General features: G+C 43.8%; 1 protein-coding gene across 1 annotated transcript in view; it reads left to right on the top strand.

The window, feature by feature from the left end:
* Nucleotides 1-20,407, top strand: part of OTUD7B (OTU deubiquitinase 7B) — a 54,656-nt gene extending 34,249 nt beyond the window's left edge. The window contains exons 3-12 of the mRNA XM_021688062.2: nucleotides 1,177-1,365; nucleotides 3,958-4,185; nucleotides 5,635-5,736; nucleotides 7,129-7,256; nucleotides 11,491-11,603; nucleotides 13,522-13,649; nucleotides 14,062-14,211; nucleotides 14,839-14,953; nucleotides 16,104-16,188; nucleotides 17,570-20,407. Of these exons, the coding sequence (XP_021543737.1) occupies nucleotides 1,177-1,365; nucleotides 3,958-4,185; nucleotides 5,635-5,736; nucleotides 7,129-7,256; nucleotides 11,491-11,603; nucleotides 13,522-13,649; nucleotides 14,062-14,211; nucleotides 14,839-14,953; nucleotides 16,104-16,188; nucleotides 17,570-18,778 (2,447 nt within the window). The 3' untranslated portion in view covers nucleotides 18,779-20,407. The remainder of the gene's footprint in view (nucleotides 1-1,176; nucleotides 1,366-3,957; nucleotides 4,186-5,634; nucleotides 5,737-7,128; nucleotides 7,257-11,490; nucleotides 11,604-13,521; nucleotides 13,650-14,061; nucleotides 14,212-14,838; nucleotides 14,954-16,103; nucleotides 16,189-17,569) is intronic.
* Nucleotides 20,408-23,028: the final 2,621 nt, after the last annotated feature.

Here is a 23,028-nt window from a genome sequence, read left to right as displayed (position 1 = left end):
TATATAAAACTTGCTGTGTCCCAGTGCTTTTAATTCATTTGCTCTTCATAACAGTCCTACATGGAGTCATCTCCACTTTGATAGCCAGGGAGATTAAAACACAGAAAAAAGGCTGGAAAAGTAGGCCAGGTCATAGAAAGCCTTGAATGTCAGACACAGGAGCCTAGGATTTATTCTGTAGGCAGTGGCAAGCAGTTAGCGGTTTTGATTCTGGAACTGAAATGATCAGAACTGTGCTTTGGAAAGATTAATCTCATGGGATACTTTAGAGTGGATTGGAGGTGGGACAGTGGGTGATAGGAATTGAATTAAAGGGGTAGCAGGTGGAATAGAATAGAAAGAAATATTTATTGAATAATATAACTGGAGAAAGCAACAGAAAAATCCATTATGACAAATCTACCATTTAGAGTCTTTTCTTCAGTAGAGTAGTGATTCTTAAATTTGGCGGCAGTTAACCGTTCCTTTTGGTAATCTGAGGACAGCTATCAGCTCTTTTTCTTTAGAAAAATGCACATACTTATACCTTTGTATACAATTTCGGATGGTTTAGGACATTGCAGAGCATGTCTAGGCTAAGAACTCTCTGGATATCAGAATTGAGAGACCTGGGCTTTAGTCACACTTTTCCTTGGTGCAAACTAGCTGTGCCTTTGGGCAAGTCACTCTACTTCTTTAGGCTTCCTTTGTTTTATCTGTGGTCTCTGTGGGCCCTTCCATTTCAGAGACACAAAGGTTCAATGCTCACAGAGCCAACTTAGGAAATGGACAAGTAAATAAAGAAATTGTGGTATTGCAGACTGAAGTGTTATGGAAGAAAATTAAGCGCAATAAGGAACAGGAGAATGGTGGAAGTATGCATGAATTTTCCTTGCTAGTTTTTCTTTTTTTCTTTTATTTATTTATTTTAAAGATTTTATTTATTTATTCATGAGAGAGAGAGAGAGAGGCAGAGGGAGAAGCAGGCTCCCAAGGAGCAGAGAGCCCGATGCGGGACTCGATCCCAGGACCCTGGGATCATGACCTGAGCCGAAGGCAGATGCTTAACCATCTGAGCCACCCAGGCGCCCCTCCTTGCTAGTTTTGAGAGGATGGTTCGAGTGATTGTTCTGTGTCTTTCCTCAGTTTCCCTGTACTCTGAGTACCCATTTCACTCTTTGCTTTGTCTCCTGCCAGGAAAGAATTGGGACGTGAGTGCCGCCCTCAGTGATTTTGAACAGCTACGTCAAGTCCATGCTGGGAACCTGCCCCCACCCTTTAGTGAAGGGAGTGGTGGCTCCAGGACCCCTGAAAAGGGGTTTTCGGATAGAGAGTCTGCCCGCCCTCCCCGACCCACCCTGCAGCGGCAGGATGACATCGTTCAAGGTACTGGGGTAACTGAGGGGTGTTTCTGTAGGTGGACTAGGAAGGAAGTGAGGGGACTGCTAAATGGAGTCATCCTTTGGAGATGATCCTATCCCTCCCCCTGCTCCCCTGACAGACTGATCAGAGGTGGCCTCAGTCTGTCTTGGTGCGGGAGCCCCACACCGTCCCACTGCATCTTGAGAATTCCCCTGTACGAAGGCCTTTTTCAGATACTGGGAGAGAAATGGATGAAGGAGAACAATCTAGTTGTCAAGATAAAGTACATAAAGGTAGAATTCAAAGGATCACTGCCATCCACCTCTTCGGTTAATATTTGTCAGTATGTATCAAAATTTTAAAATGCCTGTATACTCTGAGTTAGCAATTTGATTTCTAGGAATTTATCATATATGTGTATGTGCACGTGGGTGTGTGTATATATATATATGTCCTTTAAATAAATAGACGTAAGTGGACACATACACATATGCAGCATAAAGCTTGAAAGTTAAAGCTTGAAAATAACATTTAAGGTCCATTAGTAGAGGAGCAGTTAAATGAATTAAAATCATTTATGTTGTGGAATACTCTGCAGCCATTGGAAAGAATTAGGTAGAACTTGATGTGCTGTTTTTAAAGTCTCTAAAATCTATTGAGAAAGGTAAGATGCAGTACAGTTTATATAGTATGTTCTTGTTTATGTTTTTAAAAATGATTTCAAAAGCTACATGTGCTTCTTTTTTTTTTTTAGTTTATTTATTTATTTATTTATTTTAGAGAGAGAGCAGGGGGAGGGGCAGAGGGAGAGGAAGAGAGAGTCTCAAGCAGACTTCACTCTAAGCGCAGAGCCCCATGCAGGGCTCTATCTCATGACCCTGAGATCACAACCTGAGTTGAAACCAAGAATCAGTTGCTTAACTGACTGAGTCACCCAGGCGCCCAAAGCTATATGTGTTTCTATGTGCATAAAAAATTCTAGAAGGATCCAAAAGGTTGCCTCTGGAGAAGGAATCAGAAATTTTGAATAAGGGGGAGATTTATTTGTAATACTGTACATCTTTCTATAGTATTTTGATTTTTTACCATGGGCTTATAATACTTTTTAAATACCTAAAAAAAAACAGTTTAAGAAATAATATCACTATAAAATAACTTTAGACAAATCTTGACTTACTTTGTATGTCATCTCTGACAAGTATTGGATTAAGAACTACTTCCCAATACAATTTTTAGCTTTTGATAATCTTTATATATAAACTGAAGTCATGCAAATGAATTGTAATATGACACTGAGCAGATTATGATCACAGACTATCTGCTGGGGAATTTTAAGTACCATGTAACCAAAACAAATGAAATAGGGACACCTGGGTCACTCAGTCGGTTAAGCGTCTGCCTTCGGCTCAGGTCATGATCCCAGGGTCCTGGGATCAAGTCCTGCATTGGGCTCCTTGCTCAGTGGGAAGCCTGCTTCTCCCTCTCCCTGCCATTTCCCCTGCTTGTGTTCCCTCTCTCTCTGACAAATAAATAAATAAAATCTTAAAAAAAAAATAATTTGAGGTACTGTCTACATTACGGTCTTTCTCTGGCATGTTAAGTGAGAATGACTGTACCTATGCTTTCTGATAAATATGAATCCAGAAAAGTTGTAGTAAATTATGTAAATGAATGTTATCGATGGTAGATAAGAAAGTTTCCAGATGTGTAAGATTTATCATTAATTTTTTTAAGATTTTATCTGTTTATTCGTGAGAGAGAGAGAAAGGCAGAGGCAGAGGCAGAGGCAGAGGGAGAAGCAGACTCCCCGCTGAGCAGGGAGCCTGATGCAGGGCTCGATCCCAGGACCCTGGGATCATGACCTGAGCTGAAGGCAGACGCTTAACGACTGAGCCACCCAGGCGCCCCTATTATTATTAATTTTCTATAATGGAAATTCTTTCCTTTATTCTCCAAAACTGAAAATTATCAGAGTGATTATTTGATTCAGCCGAGCCAAATGAAACCCCATTTCCCTTATTCCCTCTTTTTCCTACCAAACAGTGACCAAGTTGCCAAATGAATGAGTCCCTTTTATGTTGGGAAATGGGAAGTGAAAGAAGACAGAGTCATGGGGAGAAGTTCAGGCAAATTCTTTTAAAAAGGGTAGAAAGAGGAATGTATATTTGGTGCTAATGTAAGTGCCTGCAAAAATACTACTTTCTGGGCGCCTGGGTGGCTCAGTCGTTAAGCGTCTGCCTTCGGCTCAGGTCATGATCCCAGGGTCCTGGGATCGAGTCCCACATCGGGCTCCCTGCTCGGCAGGAAGCCTGCTTCTCCCTCTCCCACTCCCCCTGCTTGTGCTCCTGCTCTCGCTGTGTCTCTCTCTGTCAGATAAATAAATGAGATCTTTAAAGAGAAGGGGAAAAAAAGAAAAAAAAAATACTACTTTCTATATTTCTCCACCTGTATTTGGATTGAGAAAGAAGGTTGGGAAATTTGGTAGCTAGTGAGACTCACAGTTTTTCCCTGCCTGGAAGAGGTAACCCATGTCAAGAGGTAACCATCACCACATGAGTGGAACGGAACGTTCTCTGGGCTGTGTATGTTCTAAGGTAACTCCGTTTCTCATTGCAGAAAAACGCCTGTCTAGGGGCATCTCCCACGCCAGCTCCAGCATTGTTTCCCTGGCCCGGTCCCATGTCTCCTCCAATGGTGGGGGTGGGGGGAGCAGTGAGCACCCCCTGGAAATGCCCATCTGTGCCTTCCAGCTTCCAGATCTCACTGTGTACAACGAAGACTTCCGCAGCTTCATAGAGAGAGACCTTATTGAACAGTCCATGCTGGTTGCCTTGGAACAGGCAGGTCAGTGAGTGCTTCTTTTCCTGGGCTCTTCCGTCTGCTCTTCACCTGCAGGCAGCCACGTGGAGGGGCTGGCCTTGACCAGTAGCTTCCTCTCTAAATGTGGGAGCTAACTGCAAAGTCAAGAGTCAGTCAGATCAACATGTACTGAGCTAGGTGCTTCTTTTCGGGACACAAATTAGACACTTTCCCCTGGAAATTTCCTGTTTGATGGAAGGGAAACCAGATATACACATGAAAGGCCCAGGAATCAATACCTAAAAATCCATACATGGGGCAAAAAAAATACAAATGAGTTATAATTGGCTCTGGAACACCCTTGTGACCAGAAAGAACCAATAGTATAGATGATGTACAATGGTGATTAATTTAAAAGTCCCATTTGTTTATATGAGCCTTTCCCCGAAGATTTATTTACCTTTAAAGTTGTGTTTGTCTTAAATTACTGTTAAAATTAGTTAATATGGTATGCGAGTCTGCTGGGAATTCTGGGAAATCTAGTCAGGTATTAAACTTACTTAGAAGAAAGACTGGGGGCTGGGAGGTGGGGGCATGGGAAAGAAGCTTTCATTTTTCATTTGTACCCTTCTATAGTAACTGTGTGCACCTATTTATAGTTTTTTAAAAAGTTAACAAGTTATCTGGCTAGTGAGATTATAGGCCAGTTTTCTTTCTGTCGAATTTCAGTAATTCAAGAAAACTTTTAAGCATGATTCATGAAATATTTTCCTCGTGTGAATAATGGATCAGCAATTGTGGGATGACTGTACAGAATTGAGGCTCAATTCCTAAGGTGTTTCATGTGCTTTGTCTTGTTGCTCATGTCTTTAAAGTCATACCACATACAAGCTGACATGCTGTCATATAGGCAGATGATACTTACGTGACATGAATACATGCTTTGGGTTGTTTTTCTTTTACTGATGATGGATTTGTGCTGAGCTTCATTGTTACGATGTTTACTGGTCTCCTGAGCAAAGTGAAGGAATCAGAGCCAGACCAAGTAGCCAACACAGATTTCAGCCTATGACCTTGACCCCATCATCTAACCCAGAGTTGCTCAATCTCAGCACAGGTGACATTTAGGACCAGATAATCCTTTGTTGTGTGAGCTGCCTGGTACATTATATTATGTTTATCAGTCTCTCTGGCCTCTACCCACTAGATGCCAGTGGCATCCCCCCACTAGACAACCAAACATAGGTCTAGATATTGCCAAATGTCCCCTTGGATATTGGTTAGATCAGTGGTCCCCATGTAAGAACTGCTGATCTCACCAATCATGCTCTCCAGGTTCTGATCGACTAGGTATAAGTGAAGAAGGTATAAGGAATAACAGTATTTTGGGTAGGCTTCCTAGAGGAGGCAAGTTTGGAGTCTGTTTTAGAGCTAGGGAAGTGGGAAGGGCTTTATGGATAATCTGCTCCTCTCCTTTTCCTTCTGTTTCCGTAGGGCGTTTGAACTGGTGGGTGAGTGTGGACCCTACCTGCCAGAGGCTGCTTCCTTTGGCAACTACTGGGGATGGAAACTGCCTCCTGCATGCAGCCTCTCTGGGTAAGTCTTGAAAATGGTGTTCTGCACCCTCAGAAAGGAAGCAATAGAATTAGATCTCATGTGCAGGACTTAATCCACTAACCTTGATCTTAGGCAGAAGTGATCGTACAGTGTGTGTGTGTGTGTGTGTGTGTGTGTGTGCGCGTGCGTGCAGGGGCATGGGCATGCAAGAGGGGATGGAAGAGAGCCCTGCCCTGGCTTTTCAGTCTTGTTCAGAGAGAATATGGAGAACACAGGATTTAGCATGGGTCCCACTCTGAGAGCTATCCCCCAGAAGTATTGAGCAGCAGGTATGTAAGCAAGATAAAGCTATGTGTGTATATCATTCTACTTAATATTTACTCTTTTGGTATGTAGAAAAGATGTTTTCATCAGTTTTTATGAGATTTGTTTAATTATAAAACTTATTTATAATTCAGTATGTTTTTTGCCTTAGATTTTATTTATTTTTTTATTTTTATTAACATATAATGTATTATTTGTTTCAGGGGTACAGGTCTGTGATTCAACAGTCTTACACAATTCACAGCGCTCACCATAGCACATACCCTCCCCAGTGTCTACCACCCAGCCACCCCATCCCTCCCACCCCCCACCACTCCAGAACCCTCAGTTTGTTTCCTGAGATTAAGAGTCTCAGGACTCTTAGATTAAGAGACTCAGGACTAAAATGAAAAATGTTTCATTTTTCCCTCCCTTCCGCTATGATCCTCTGTCTTGTTTCTCAAATTCCTCATATCAGTGAGATCATATGATACTTGTGTTTCTCTGATTGACTTATTTCGCTTAGCATAATGCCCTCTAGTTCCATCCACGTCGTTGCAAATGGCAAGATTTCTTTTTTTTTTTGATGGCTGCATAATATTCCATTGTATATATATACACCACATCTTCTTTATCCATTCATCTGCCAATGGACATCTAGGCTCTTTCCATAGTTTGGCTATTATAGACATTGCTGCTATAAACATTGGGGTGCACGGGCCCCTTTGGATCACGACATTTGTATCTTTGGGGTAAATACCCAGTAGTTGCCTTAGATTTTAAAAAAGTCCTCATGTTCCAACCATCCCTCCAGCTTTAATGCTGATTGCCATTTGCCAGACCCATCTTTTCTGCTGCTACTCTATATTTTAGTTTGTTAGACTTGCATATGAGTAAGGGGCTTTCTGTCAGGAGTTTGTAGGATGTGGTGGATCCCCCACTTTTAAGTTCTTGAAGTTTCTGAACCTCCAGAGTAGGAACATCTTTTCTCTCATTGTTAAGTACCTCTCCCCTAAGTCACAGGGTTTTCTTTGAACCTGGCCTTCAGCCTGATTGCCTTGATGCTAGGGTATGTGCATCATAATTAATAAATGTAAGGTGTCCTACTGGTATGTTTTCTTGCCACAGGCATGTGGGGTTTCCATGATCGGGACTTGATGCTGCGGAAAGCTTTGTATGCGCTGATGGAGAAAGGAGCCGAGAAGGAAGCATTAAAACGGCGCTGGAGGTGGCAGCAAACACAGCAGAATAAAGAGGTGAGGGAGTTTGGGTGGGAGCACCTTGTCCCCCAGAGTTAGCTACAGGAAATGCTCAGTGTGTACCAGTAGGCAGTGTCTCCTGGTGCTTAATTGGTGGTACTCCCCTTGTAATCCTGGAAATTGTAGAAAATGCAGAAGATACCACAGGGCCCATGCCTGTCTGATACAGTCATGAGAACTAGTATGGGGAAGCTGAGACCCACAGAGGAGGTAGCTAACATTGTGCTTCTTACCTGATAGATGCCAAGTCTTCAGTAGAAATCCTTTGCAAAATAAGATATGATAAGTCCACAGGATTTTTGTATTGTTTTGGGGTTTTTTGCTTATAATAAGGCTTAGACCAGTTTTTAAGGACTTATGTTTTCAATTCTTACAGAAATGTAAATGCTTAAAAATTTCGTCGGCTGTATGTACTATTTGCTTTTCATATACTTGGTTTGTTTTTTAAAAATTTTAAAAACATGCCTGTTAAATTGAGTTTGAATGGTACTTCTCAGGAGTTCAGCAGATATTGAGACTGTTTTTGTATAAGAAAGTAACAATGGACTGTTTGTACTTTCCATCCCCGTAACAGGGGTTGAGCTAACTGGCCTGTGGGACAAATCCCACCAACAGTTTTGTAAAAAAAAAAAAAAAAGTGTTATTGGAACACAGCCCTCCCCATTCATTTACGTATGTTTGTTTATGTTAAGTGCTTTCCTTGTGTAGAATAGAGTAGTTGCATATGGCCCACAAAGCCTAAAAGATTTACTCTCTGCAATTACGATGGAGCAATAAAAGAGTTTGCCGACCCCTCACTTTAATAATGACACTGTACACTTACATAAAGATAACAGGTCTCCCTCTTCCCTTTTCCCCTGGTTCTCTGTCTTCTGTGTTTATCTTGTGCTCTTTGTGAATATCTGTTTTTTTTGCCATGTATATGACTAGGTCCTCTGGCATAAATATGGGACTGTCTCTTCAGAAACTTTCCTTTTTCTTTCCATCTTCTTTCTTGTTGCCTTTTATTGCTCTGTCATAACTGGCCATTATATAGAACTAAGAGGGTTTTTTTAGTTATTAGAATTTTATATCCCGAAGATTAAAATATGAAGGTAGAATGTGTCATGTTTCTCTCTTAAAAACAAAGAGCCCAATTGTTAAAATTAGGATGGTATTAAGCTCAGAATGGAGTCTTTGATCAGCCAATCTGCCCCAGAGGATTCCTGAGGGAAATAAATGCACAGGGGCAAGGCCAAGTAAATGGCATTCTTTATTACTGCCAAGTCCCATGGCTCCTTGGTGAGCTGAGCTGGACCTCGTGGAGAGCTTCTTTTGCTTAAGCTAGAGCCAGCCTAAAGTTTGCCTTCCTCACTATTGAATTCACACCATCCCTGAACCTTACATCTGACACTCCAGAGTCAAGAAAAGGCTGAACTAGAGCATTCAGCTATTAAGTAGAAGTGACAACAACAGTCAGAGAATAGGTATGCCCAATTCCAGCTATTAAGCTATTGTAGTTATTTTAAAGGTGGGGCTAGATTATTATGGCTTTAGCCAGGAGACCCAGAAATACCCAAGTTCTGTTCTTGGTCAGCCACCTGTTCCCCGTCAGAGTCCCCAGTGGAAATACATGCATAGAGAGTAGTGGCTATTAAAGGAGCAATATTTTACTCCTTTTGCCCAGCACATTAAAAGTTCCATATTGGAAATGTGGCCTAGAGAATTGTTTTAGTTGAGACTATTTATAGCATTATGCTGCACCTTAGGCATAGGAATGGAGGGAGGCATGAGGGACTGGGACGCTTCTTTAAATCAGGACCAAACTCCATAGGAACTAAATTGGTTTTGATTTCCCAGGCCTTCTTGTTTTCTGTTGAAATTAGTGGTCAAGCCCAATAAGGTTGGGGCGCCTGGGGGCTCAGTAGGTAGAGCATGCGGCTCTTGACCTGGGGGTCATGAATTTGAGTTCCACCTTGGGTATAGAGATTGTTTAAATGAATAAACAACAACAACAACAAAGTCAAAACCAGTAAGGACATTTTCAGGCTGGCAGGATACGCCACCTAGTGGCTGCATGTATGAAAACAGGAAGCTGAAATAGGTGAGAGGAAGACAAGAGTGACCAGAGCACCCAGTCAGTACATTACTGCCTGTGCATTGTTCTTTTTATTTTTAATTGAGAAGCTTCGTTACAGCATTTTACAAAGAGAACATAACTTTGTCATTTTGTTATTATTAAAGTAAAATGTGGGCACCTGGGTGGCTCAGTTGGTAAAGCATCTGCCTTCAGCTCAGGTCATGATCCCAGGGTCCTGGGATCTCCCTCTCCCTCTGCTCCTCCCCCCTGCTCATGCTGTCTCTCGCTCTCTCTCAAATAAATAAATAAAATCTTAAAAAAAAATAAAGTAAAATGTGCTAAAACAGCTCTTTAATTCTTCTTAAATTTGCTCCTCATGCCCCTCATATTTTCAGTGTGATTCTTCTACTGTCAGTGTGTGTTTAAGCAGTATAAACTCATTTAAATACTAATGTAAGCCAAATACAATTAACAACATAGACTTGTCTGCCAAACTATCATATACATCCTAAAGGCAAATGGTATTTTTAAATTGTTTACCACTTCTCCAATCCCCTTGATAAAAGTTATAGTTTCACTCAGCATGTATTTATTAATTACTGATCATATCATAGGCACTAGCATATTGCCTGAAACATGGTCCTAGCCCTTAAGAGTAGTAGTCGGAGATGGACATGTAAATACATAATTGTACCAACTGTGATAAAGTCTGTACAGCAGTTGAGGAGGGAGGGCAAAAAGGAAGGAGTGGGTCTTCCAGGAAGATTTAGGAAAGGCTTCATAAAGAAGATACTTGAGTTCTCTCCTGACAGTTGAGAAATTATTCACCAGGTGGATAGGGAGTGGGCTGCTCCAAGCAGAAGGAACAAGCTAGACAAAAGCTGAAGTACAAAGCAACGCAGTGCATTCAAGGAACTACAGCTAATTAAATGATGTGTTAGAGAGGTGGGTAGGGGCCAGGAAGTGGACTTTGTATGCTACACTTAAGGATTTTGAACTATATCTAAAAGGTCATGATGGTTCTTCTTTTTTTTTTTTTTTTTTAATAGATTTTATTTATTTGAGAGAGCAGGCGAGCATGAGCAGGGCGGGGGCAGGGTGGGCAGAGGGAGAAGCAGACTCCCTGAGCAGAGAGCCCAGTGCAGGGCTCGATCCCAGGACCCTGAAATTATGACCTGAGCTGAAGGCAGACGCTTAACTGACTGAGCCACACAGGTGCCCCAGGTCATGATAGTTCTTAAGATAATTTGTAGTAGGAAGCAAAGATCAGATTTTAATTTTAGAGAAATCTTTCTGGTAACATTGTAGAAAATGGATCAGAGGAATGCTTGACTGGAAGTAGTAAAACCAGTTAAGGGTCCGTTACAGTAGTTCATGCTTAATAATTGTTGACTAAGGAATCCAGGTGTGGGGTGGGTAAAAGGAGAGGAGTCTTCAGTAAGTCCCTCGTTTCTAGCTTGGGTGTTTGGGTGATATTCAGTGCAGTTCACTAAGGCAGGAATATAGGAAGAAGAGTGGGTTTTGGAAGAGGTAGGAGTTCAGGTTTTGACTGTATAGAGTTTGAGGCAGTCATGGGCAGGTGGCAATCTTCAGTAGGCAGCTGGATGTGAATATAGAAATTAAGAGGAGGTCTGGGATGGAGAGGGAGATTTTAGCATCTTGAGCATATAGATGGCAGTAGATGAGATTATGGCAGTAGAAGAGATCACCCAGAAGGAACCAAGGCTGTTAATATTATTGACACAACACCCATACTGCTAGGGTAGACAGAGTTGAGAGAGAGAGGAGAAAATAGTGTTGTAGAAGCTGAAGGAGAAGGAAGTTTAATGAGTTGAAATGCTACCTGAAGACTAAGAAAGATGAGAACCAAAGAGAAGGTCATTGTCCTTTGCCAGAGTCAGTTAGGTGAAGTGGTGTAAATGGGGCAAGGGGTGTAGGCTGGACTGAAATGGGCCGGAAAAGAATGGAAGAAAAATAAGTGTAAGAGAGATCATAGACTCTTCTGTTGTGGACCTTGACTAGGAAAGGGAGAAGAGATTTGACTTTGTAGTACACGGTGTAAGCCAAGTGCTAAGAGAATAGGGAGTGGGGCACTGTGAGTGAGTTGAATAGCTGCTGCCTCGTGCACCTAGCCCCTAACTGCTTGGTCTCCCCTGCCTGTCTTTCACACAGTCAGGCCTGCTGTACACAGAGGATGAATGGCAGAAGGAATGGAATGAGCTGATCAAGCTTGCCTCGAGTGAACCCCGCATGCATCTAGGTTCCAATGGAGCCAACTGTGGTGGGTAAGTATGGCTAACATGGTTGGGGGTAGGAAGGAATCTTTACTGAGTCCTCAGTGTCCAAAGAACTTCTTGCTCAGAGGACGTTAGAAGGGAAGAGAGGGGCTGTGCAAGGGCACAGAAGGGTGTAACAGCATGCTATGTTCTAGGAACTACAAGTAGCTGGGCATTGCCAGAATACAGAGTACGTGGTATAGAGTGCTAGATGAGGCTGGATAACCAGAGTTTTGTGTGCCATGCTGAGGTTTCTGTTGTACCATGCTGAAGAATTAAAATCATATCCAATCAGACTTTGAGAAATTATAGGACATGACTCAGTTTTCTCAATAAATATATTGCAAGGAAAATAAAAAGGGAGAGGGAACCTAAGTTTAAAGACACTTAGACAAATCAACCAGTGGGAATGTATGGACATTTATAAGACAGCTGGGGAAACGTGAACAATGTCTACATGTTTAATTATTGTTAATTTTTTTAAAAGTGTGATATTAATGGTTGTGTGGTTGTTTTTAAAAGGAGTCTTTTATTCTTTTAGAGATAGAAACTGAAAAATTTATGGATGAAATGATACTAGGATTTGATTCAAAATAATCTGGTGGGGTGGGGTGAGGGTGGGGGCTAATAGGGAACTAGATCAAGGTCTAGGTGAAACAACATTGACCATGTGTTTTATAATTGTTGAGGCAGGGTGATGGATACGTGAGAGTTTAGGTATAATATTCATTCCAGTTTTGAATGTTTAAAATTTTGAAATTTTCTGTAACATAAAGTTAAAAATTATAACTTATCCAGATTTTATTGTGCATAAGAATAATCTGGGAGGCTTGTTAAAGTGCAGATTTGGGGACCTCCACCCTAAGGAAGTTCAGTTGGGTTGGACTGAGCTATGGCGCAGAAATCTGCATTTGTACCAAGTACCCAGTGTTGAATAACATTGTTGTTGGGGTCAGGAAGCCACTGAATTGTGTGTATGCTGGTGACAGGAGCAAATTCGTGTATTTGAACACACCGCTAGCAGAGCGGGTGATGAGGTGGAGGGCATTGAGACTGGGTGCAGTTGTAGTAATCCGGGAGAGAGGCCATGGGTGTGAACAAGAGTGGTGGGTTGCAGACAGGCTGGAGGAGATAGATACGAGAGACACGTAAGAGATGGAATCAGTCAAGCCAGGTGATTAATTAAGATGAAAGATAAAGAAGAGTAACTATTTCACAGATTTCTGATTAGGCTACTAGGTAGATATGGTGAGGGTGAGATGCTGTTCTTCACGTAAGGGAAGATAAGAAGAGGAATTTTTCTTTTTTTTTTTTTTTGTAGGACATGATGCATGTGATATGTGGGTGGTTGTGGGTAAAGTGAGGCTACACAGTTGTGTCCTGAGCTACATGATAAAGCAAATAGGGGAAGGCTATTGAACAAGATTGGTTTTAACGGAGGGATTACCTCCAGATTCCTAACACTGTTTTAGCCTTAGGGCCTTCAAATCTCTTTTCTTGGATTTCCTCATCTCTGAAACGGGAGTAGAAACAGCCACTGTAGCATAAAATAATCAGCTATGTCCATGGCAGCTTTAAGATTAGAAAACCAGGAAAAGGGGGTGCCTGGGTGGCTCAGTCATTGAGCATCTGCCTTCGGCTCAGGTCATGATCCCAGGGTCCTGGGATCGAGCCCCGCATCGGGCTCCCTGCTCCTCGGGAAGCCTGCTTCTCCCTCTCCCACTCCCCCTGCTGTGTTCTCTCTCTCACTGTGTCTCTCTCTGTCAAATAAATAAATAAAATCTTAAAAAAAGAAAGAAAGAAAACCAGGAAAGGGCATTCCTCTTTTTCCTCTTTGCGGAACTGGTCTTCAGGGGTGTCTTGTTTGGGTTTCTTCCCTCTCCCCTTTGCGGCACCCCTTCCACTCTCTCCCCTCCTGCACCTCTAGGGTGGAGAGTTCAGAGGAGCCTGTATATGAGAGCCTAGAAGAATTCCACGTCTTTGTCCTTGCCCATGTGCTTAGGAGGCCCATAGTCGTCGTGGCCGACACCATGCTGAGGGACTCTGGTGGGGAAGGTGAGTCAGTCCTCGCTGTCCTGAGCACCTTCTATTTGCAGAACCTTGGGCTAAGCACTGGGAGGAGGGAAGGAAGGGGCTATATGGAGGGAAGGAAGGGGAGAAACAAGGTATACATTAGGACAATGCAAAATTCTCAAGAGATCAAGAGCAAAGCAGTTGGGGTTAATTGATGAGGCTTCTTAAGAAAGCCTGCTTCTCCCTGTCCCACTCCCCCTGCCTGTGTTCCCTCTCTTGCTGTGTCTCTCTATGTCAAATAAATAAATAAAATCTTTAAAATAAATAAATAGATAGATAGAATGATTAGGGGTTAGAGTGAGTAAAAGGGGGAACTCCCTTGGAAGAGTGGGGTGTGGGGATTGCCGTCTAGGCAAGAACACATCCTGAATAACAGTCTTTGTGGTTGCTGCAGCATTCGCCCCTATTCCCTTTGGGGGAATCTATCTGCCCTTGGAGGTCCCAGCCAGCCAGTGTCACCGCTCCCCTCTGGTGCTCGCCTACGATCAAGCCCACTTTTCTGCACTTGTGTCCATGGAGCAGAAGGAGAATGCCAAGGAACAAGGTGCTGAATGCGATGTTGGTGTCTTTGGTGTCTTTTGGTCTGCTTTATTTTCACTTGGAAAAACTTAAATAGGAGAGAGTATAGGAGGGAAGAACTAAGTGACATGCAAGCCCAGACAGTGCACACTGATACTGTTTTACTAAGCTAAAGATACGCCAGGGTGTTTAAATTAAAAATAAATACATTTTGACAAAGAGCTTTGGGGAAAAACACAGTAGCCTGCCTGTATTTGCTGCTCCCTCTTCTGGAGTAGAGTGTGTGTATTAAGGTCATAGAACCTTCCAAGTGATGCTTTGCGACTGAGCCACCCAGGCGCCCCTGCTGTATTTGTCTTAATAATGACTTTGAATGTTTTGAATCCACATTAACTGGCAAGAACATCATGAGTGTTTGTTGACTGACTGGGGGGAGTCATGGAGATTAGTGGCCTAAATTGTGTGTTGGCTAGTAAGGGAAAACCAGTCTGTCTGTTTTTGATGCCAGTGTAATTCACATGTGAAAACTGAGTGAGCTCAGTTCAAGACCTTTGATATGATCCAGCCTCCTCTTTAGTGAAGTCAGTTTGTGTTCAGTTGCCTTCCTGTCTCCTTAAGGAGACTCCTTGATGACATGTTTCTTCCTCCCCAGCTGTGATCCCACTTACAGATTCAGAGCATAAGCTGCTGCCCTTGCACTTTGCTGTGGACCCTGGAAAAGGCTGGGAGTGGGGCAAAGATGACAATGACAACGTCCGATTGGCCAGGTGAGGCAGGTGTAGCCTTCCCACCTGCTAAGTGTCTCTTCCACATACAGCATCCATTTCCCCGGGGACTCTTCCTCAGCTCAGAGGCAAGACAGTCACATCCTAGCTCCAGTGTTTTGGGGAAGATGGAGACGTGGGGGATAGGTTGGGCACCAGGATTCTTACAGCATGCACCTGCTTTTTCTCCCCATGAAAGAGAGGGAAATCCTGGGATCACAACTTGTTCTTTCCTTATGAGATGAGGAGTGTTCTTCTCCTGGGATACATCCCAGAATCTCCAAAACAGTGATCAGAAAATCAGGATAATCAAGTCACACTTTTTCTCCCAGTCCAAGTGAGAGGTGTTTTATTTTATTTATTTAAAAATTTTTTTTAAGATTTCATTTTTTAAGTAACCTCTACACCCAACATGGGGCTCGAACTCACAACCCGAAGATCAAGAGTTGCACGCTTTACCAACTAAGCCAACCAGGCACTCCATGAGAGGGGTTTTTAAATAATTGACCGAAGTAGTTAGTTTGCTTTGGATTGTTGCCTTTCTGAATTTAAATAGCAAGAAAAATGTTCTTTCTGCCAGCCCCCCTCCCTGCCACCTCCCAAAGCAGGTTTAGTCCTCAGCCTGTGCCCTCCACAGCTTCCTACGAAGAGGGTATGGATGTAAAAGCTCCTTCCTTACCTCTTACCCAGTGTTTCCTTCTTTGGGCTCCTGACACTGGGATCTAATTGAGAGGGTTTCATTTAAAAACTCAGAATTTATGGCTCTTAAAATAAGTTCTCACCTAAATATCAAAAGCTCCCTCTTAATAATATTTACACCAGCAACAATAATGGCTACTGTTCAGTAAGTATTTCCTGTTTTCCAGACATTATGCTGGGTCCTTTCCAGTACTATTTTAATCTTCACAACAACCCTACAGGGTAGATATTATCTATGCCCATTATCAACCCCAGCTGAGTTCCAGGGAGGGTGAAGTGACTTGCCTCAAGGTCATAAAGCTTAGTACTAATTGGTGGAGCTATAATTCAGACCCCACCTTGTCTGAGTCCCAAGCCATGTAGCCCTCTTCCATTCTGCCTCCCAACTGGATCACACGCTTTGCTTTTTAAAGGTCACAGGATGTTTTTAATTCTTCCTTTCTCTTCTTCACAGTGTAATCCTGTCCCTGGAGGTCAAATTGCATCTGCTGCATGGCTACATGAATGTGAAGTGGATCCCAGTGTCCTCTGATGCACAGGTGAGGACTTCTCCGACCACACCCTTGTACGTCCTCTGTTTTCAGCGACGGGGGGGGAACAAGGAGACTGGGCAGTGGTCTCCTTGTGAATTGCTTCTGAGTGGTAGCTGATGATTCAAGGTTAGTAATAACTGGAAAATATCAGATGAGTTCCAAAAGACACTTTTTCCTGCCTTCTTACCTGTTAGTGACCTCCATTTTCCACAGCTCCTCTCCAGCTCTGCTTTGTGATACTAAACACATTCAAGAAAAGTTTTCTAGACTTCTTGGTGAACTTGAGATCGTCATTACTTTGTCCCTAAGCCTTATATATATAGACTCCTGTGGAGGGTACCAGAGGAGACAGAATCGCTTAAGTCTCCTTAAGAGACTGATCTAATAGGTTCTGAGGATATCATCGTTCTCCATAGAACAAGAATACAGGAACAAGGGCAGACTGACAGACTCTAGTGCTGAATATCTAAAAGTTGAGGGGATGCAGAATGGTTAGAGTTGGTTGTGGTTAGTTAAGACTTCCTTGAGATTAATTTTGGGCAAAATCTGGCATAGACAAATTTGTTTGTTTTTTAAAGATGTTATTCATTTGAGAGAGAGAGAGAGACAGAGGGAGCACAAGCAGGGGGAGAGGCAGAGGGAGAGGGAGATGCAGACTCCCCACTGAGCTTGGAGTGTGACATGGGGCTCAATCCCAGGACCCAACCATCTGAGCCACCCAGGCACCCTAGGCATAGAGAAATCTGTAATAGAGGCGCCTGGGTGGCTCAGTTGGTTAACTGTCTGCCTTAGGCTCAGGTCATGATCCTGGGATCGAGCACATCAGGCTCCCTGCTCAGTGGGGAGTCTGCTTCTCCCTCTCCCTCTGCCTGCCGCTCCCCCTGCTTGTGCTCTCTCTCTCTCTTTCTGTCAAATAAATAAAATCTTAAGAGAGAGAAATTGATGATAAAGGATATTTTAGTATCTATGGAATATTCTTCCTCCTTACCCAGACGCCATGTATTGTATAGTTGCTCATTGCTCTAGAAGAACGTCAGGCTTCATTTTGTTACCTCCTTATTACAGAAGGGAGTCAAATTGCAGGGGGTGAGATAAAAGTTAGATATTTAGATACATCTTTCCCTGGTCCATGGGAGAGCTGACTGGAGCTGGGGAAGGACAGTGCCCTCCCGGGTGATCCTTCCCCACCGTGACAACGGCCCTTTGCTGGAACTAGGCAGGCACTCCAGGGATGGAGTGCACAGGTGTGTTATCAGCCCTTTTCCATGGGGCTAATTCCTGTAGCAATGCTGCAGCGAACCCTGTGAGCCAGGTGGAGGGGCCAGAGGGGACTTCCCTCGCCTCAGCCCAGTGGGACAACGAGTAATCCTGTTCTTATATCCTCCAGGCTCCCCTGGCACAACCTGAGTCCCCCACAGCCTCAGCTGGAGATGAGCCCCGGTCCACTCCTGAGTCTGGGGAATCAGACAAGGAGTCGGTTGGCAGCAGTTCTACAAGCAATGAGGGCAGCAAGCGGAAAGAGAAGTCAAAGCGAGGTCGGGAGAAAGACAAGAAGAGAGCAGATTCTGTGGCCAACAAACTGGGCAGCTTTGGCAAAACTTTGGGCAGCAAGCTCAAGAAGAACATGGGAGGCCTGATGCCCAGCAAGGGCTCGAAGCCTGGAGGGGTGGGAACGGGGTCGGGGGTAAGCAGCGGCACCGAGACCCTGGAGAAGAAGAAGAAGAACTCACTGAAGAGCTGGAAGGGTGGCAAGGAGGAGGCAGCGGGGGATGGGCCCATGTCTGAGAAGCCCACATCTGAGTCTGTTGGTAATGGAGGGAGCAAGTATAGCCAGGAAGTGATGCAGAGCTTGAGCATTATGAGGATTGCAATGCAAGGGGAGGGGAAGTTTATTTTTGTTGGAACCCTGAAGATGGGTCACCGTCATCAGTATCAGGAGGAGATGATCCAGCGGTACCTTTCTGATGCTGAGGAGAGATTCCTGGCCGAGCAGAAGCAGAAGGAGGCAGAGAGGAAGATCCTGAATGGAGGGGTGGGGAGTGGGCCTCCTCCAGCCAAAAAGCCAGAGCCAGATGGCGGGGAGGAGTTGCTGACTGCCCCCCCAGCAGAGTCCAAGGCAGTGGCATTCCCTGCTGGCTACCCTGGGGGCTTTACTGTCCCGCGGCCTGCTGGGGCTGGAGCCCACTGCCAGGAACCCCGGAGGCAGCTGGCAGGGGGGCCTTGGGGTGGGGGCCTACCACCCTATGCCACCTTCCCCAGACAGTGCCCTCCAGGGCGGCCCTACCCCCATCGGGACTGCATCCCGTCTCTGGAGCCAGGCAGTCACCCCAAGGATGGCCTTCACAGGGGTGCATTGTTACCACCCCCGTTCCGCGTGGCTGATTCCTACAGCAACGGCTACAGAGAGCCCCCTGAGCCAGATGGATGGGCTGGAGGGCCCCGGGGGCTTCCTCCAACCCAGACCAAATGCAAACAGCCGAACTGCAGCTTCTATGGACACCCTGAGACAAACAACTTCTGCTCCTGCTGTTACAGGGAAGAACTGAGGAGGAGGGAGCGGGAACCGGGTGGGGAGCTGCTGGTGCACAGGTTCTGAGGGGGGTGGGGAGCCTTGGAGGGCAAGGGGGCTAAACAAAGAGAGTTAAGCTCAACTCACTGGCTCATCAAGACCCAGCCCCCATGCGGATGGGGCAAATGCAGTAATGTCAGTGGGAGCCTGGCCAGGAACTTCTGAAGTGTGTGTGCGCGCTGGAGAGCTGCCAGGCTGGCAAGAGCAGGTCAGGGCTGGGTGGTGCCTGGAGGGCTGCGCGAGCCCTTTGTCAATCTTGCTGGGACTGAGGAGGTACAAGGGGGAAAGATGGTGATTCTGTCTCATAACTGCTTGGGTACACCCCAGGACCTAGGGGAAATGAGGGGAAGGTTTAGTGTGTGAGGGTGGGGAGGTGGGCAGAAGTCTGGGGCAGGAGCAGGCAAAGGAGGTTCTCAGTCAATAAAAGAAAAACCAGACCAAAGTTCTTGTAGGTTGGAAAAAAGCATATGATGGTGGAGTTGGGAGTGTGGAGGGAAACTGGGGAATTAGATTTGCTGTTGATTTGAATTAAGGTAGAAATTAGGGTTGGCCAAATTCCTCCTGAAGGATCTGGAAAGACAAGGCAGTAATGTGCCCTCACGGGTGCTTATTAGGAGGGGGTTAGTTTAAATCCGTTTACTGAGATGGGAAAGGGAAGAACTTAAAAGGGGAATCCTTTTCCTCTCAAGTTTTATTTCTTCTAAACAGCCATCTGTCATCTGTTCTGGTTTGAGAGGAGATTGCTGATTGCCCCGTATCTTTTCCTCATCCTTTTTGAGGGCTGAGCTCAGCTAAGTTAAGATTGTGATTTTTTTTAACGACTTTAATTTTATTTAAAAAAAAAAGAAAAAGTTCCCTCAGGGGAAGGGAAGAGTGAGGAGAAGAGCAGCTGTGTGGGCTGAATCTTCTCCAGGTGATCTTTTGTAACTACTTAGCAATAACCACACATTGGGGTGTGAGTGCACCCTGGGGGGGCAGGAGCAGGACATACCTTTGGCCAGACTGTTTCAAACAAAACCAAAACCATCCTCTGCTGCTGTGTTTCTGTAGAAAGCAACTTATTTTGACTATTTTTTTTTTTAAGGAAAAGAAACAAAACGACCCCAGTGAGCAAAAACATTTTAAAAAATGATTTTTTTTTTCTTCCTATGTAAGTGATTCTTTCTCCTTCCTCTCTACTTTTGGAGAATGAACTTAACATCCCGGCTTCTTTTGTTAAGCCATAGCTGACCTTAATCTGTGGTTAGTTTATTAAAATAAGAAAAAAAAATACTTTGTAAGAAGACATATTTTTGATAATAGGATTGATGTTGAAACACGGGGGTAGGGGTTAGGGGCAATTTATAAAAAGGTAGTTAGAGAAATATATTTTAGTGAACTGTAACCACAGATCACAGATTACTCCCAATGAGCTGATCTGTTTTTGGGTTTCCCCCTTTCCCTGACTCAGCCCTTTTCCCCAGAGGGTGGGAGTGGGCCTATGGACACAGAAGGGGGAGCTCCTTTGCATTTTGCACAAAGCACAAGTCTGGACAGCCTTTACTCTGGCCAGCACCATTTCTAAGAGCTTTAAACTGGAGGACCTATCCTGGGCCAATTTTCCTTTTTCTTTCTTTCTTTCTTTCTTTCTTTCTTTCTTTCTTTCTTTCTTTCTTTCTTTCTTTCTTTCTTTCTTTCTTTCTTTCTTTCTTTTTTTTTCTGGGGAAAAAAAAAATCAACTATGCAATTGTATACACTCCTGGGTGCATATGAAGAAGGGGAATAAGTGTACTTAAGTGTCCAGAGTGTTAATCGGGGCTGTTTTTCTGTATGTGGATTTCTCTTTTGAGGTATGTACTCCTAACCCATCTCATGGAATGGCATCCCCACATTTGCTCTAAACCGGATGTGGGCTGGGGGTGTGTGTGTGTGTGTGTTGGGGACCTGTAATTGCCATATGTTGCTTCTGCCCAATCAGGAAAGTTGTCATCCCATGTCCCCCAAGACTGTCCTCTTCATTGGAACTGCTCAGAGTTTAGAAAGATTCCTCTTTCTTCAGCAGACTTGAAAGTCACTCATTTTTCAAATCTGATAGTCGATTTAATCATTTCATATGGCTATTAATTCTTAGGCTTTTATTTGAAAATAGAATGATTTTCAGGAAGCACTGGGGTCAAAGGAGATAGATTCCAAAGGAGGGGATGTACATATTTTTGGCCAGGGCTGGGACTAGTACAAGATGAGTACTCCCCTCGGTACAGAACTTTAAGGGGTACTGAAAAACTCAGTGATTAAGATAAATACCATGTTAATGCAGTATTTAAAATACAATACGGGAAAACTCCATGATGAATAAAATATCAAAATCTTAAAGAAGGATCCAATAGGACTGAGATTAAGGTGAGGGAAATAAGCTGAATTGAGCAAGTATGGGGTTGAATCCGGTCCTTACAATTTTGATACTTAGTTCATTGTGGATATTTTACATTGGTTTTGATGTTCAAAAAATACTGCATTAAGATAGTATGTTGGTTATTGAGTTTTGGGGCACCCCTTAAATTTTGTGCCTGAAGTGAGTGCCTTGCTCACCTCACCCTGTCTCTGGGGCTAGAACAGCACTGGTGAGACCATCACCTCGTGAGCTTCCATCCCCTAAGTGTGCCCAAGCAACAGGTGGCTCCAGCTCACACCCGCACAGCTCACCTAGCTTTCCCGGAGGCGCATAGGATTCTGGCCTGGACCGATAGGAATGGGAACAGACCAGGGGTTTTCCCAGAGAGTAAAGCCAGGAAAGTTTTAATTCTCCATTGGACTGCTGTGTTTGGATTTGATTTGTTATTAGATTCTAGCTAATACTTTTGTTTTTAAAAACTGAGGACAAATGAACAAAAACAGAAACCTTGTGTCACGTTTGTTTTTGTTTTGATTTATAAACTAACCAATCCCAATTTATTTGACCTCTTTTCAAATAAAAAAGGTAGAAATTCTGGGGGGTTGCTTAGGAGTGAATATGATAAAATAGGGCTTTATTTAGGCCCTGTAGCTTTTTATTCAGCAATAAATTATTTTTGTTTAATTTGGGAAGGTAACTATATATTGAGGCATTAAAAAAAAAAATTCTCCATTCTAAGGATGACGAGCCCTGAGTCAATGGATGTTTTTCAGTAGGGATGAGTAAAGACTGTTTTGCTTTATTCTTTGAGGGGGTTTTGTGGGATGGAGGGTGAAGGAATAATGCCTGGGAAATGAAAACAGACTCTGGTTGGTTTGTGGTATTTTGGGAAGATGAGGGGGTGGAAGAGGCAAGCCCATGCAGTTACTGTGCTGGGAGAGGGGAGGAGAGGGGGACATGACGTGCACCCAAAATGAGCAAAAATTCCTTGGTTAAGGAGGGGTATGTGGCTGAAGGGGGAGGCAGATCCTGTCACCCTGGCTGAGGGATGGGATCTCTCAGGCTTAAATAAGTGCACTTAGTTCCTTTAATCCAGGGCATTGGGGTACCTACTGAGGTTTTTATTGGAGAGGGGAAATATTTGGGGTTCTTATTTTTCCCCTCTTAAGACAGTGCTACCCCTCCACCCTACATTCTCCACCCCAGCCTTGACGGAGCAAGTATACTATAGGATAGGTCTCCAAATTCCTACCTTAATCTGTGTCGTTTTATTGGGAGTTACAAGATTTAATCAAAAGTTTTTCCCTCATACTGGATCCTGTCAACAAAATAAAAAGATTATATCAAAACTTTTTTTTTTTTTTAAAGATTCAGTCTCTTTATGGAGTGGGGATGATGTGAAACTTGGTGCTACACAGGGCCTGGAGGGAAGTACTCTCCCTCTCTTCTTGGCTCGGTTTCTTCTCAAGCTCAACTAAAGCTTACAGACCAATAAAACAAAAGTTAGCAATGACTTCATATCGTGTATTTGGGAAGTGATACAGAGGCAGAAAAAATGGAACTGGTTCCGAATGGTCTCCTTTCTAAACTGTAAGCCACACACATCCAAGGTTCCAGTCACATTTGTCTTTCCCATTAAGGCGCTTCAGTGATGACTGTCCCCTCAGACACCAGTCGTCTTCTTTCTCCAAGCAGTCAGTGCCCCAGGCACAGATGAGAAGACAGACTTGGAAGCCCCTTCCCCGCCTGGAATCACCTGCATCTCAGATTTTTCTAATTCTTTTTCCCTCCAGGCCCTTCAACTGCAGATTCAGTGAGTCAGACAGGCACTCCTGTCTCTTTCACTTTGTCGATACCCAGCCTGCAGATAGCAGGTTGTTTTGCCCCTGTACTTTAAGTAGCTTAA

The sequence above is a fragment of the Neomonachus schauinslandi genome, chromosome 4 (genome assembly GCF_002201575.2).
Source record: "Neomonachus schauinslandi chromosome 4, ASM220157v2, whole genome shotgun sequence".
Classification (NCBI taxonomy): domain Eukaryota; kingdom Metazoa; phylum Chordata; class Mammalia; order Carnivora; family Phocidae; genus Neomonachus; species Neomonachus schauinslandi.
This window is presented reverse-complemented; position numbering and strand designations above follow the sequence as displayed.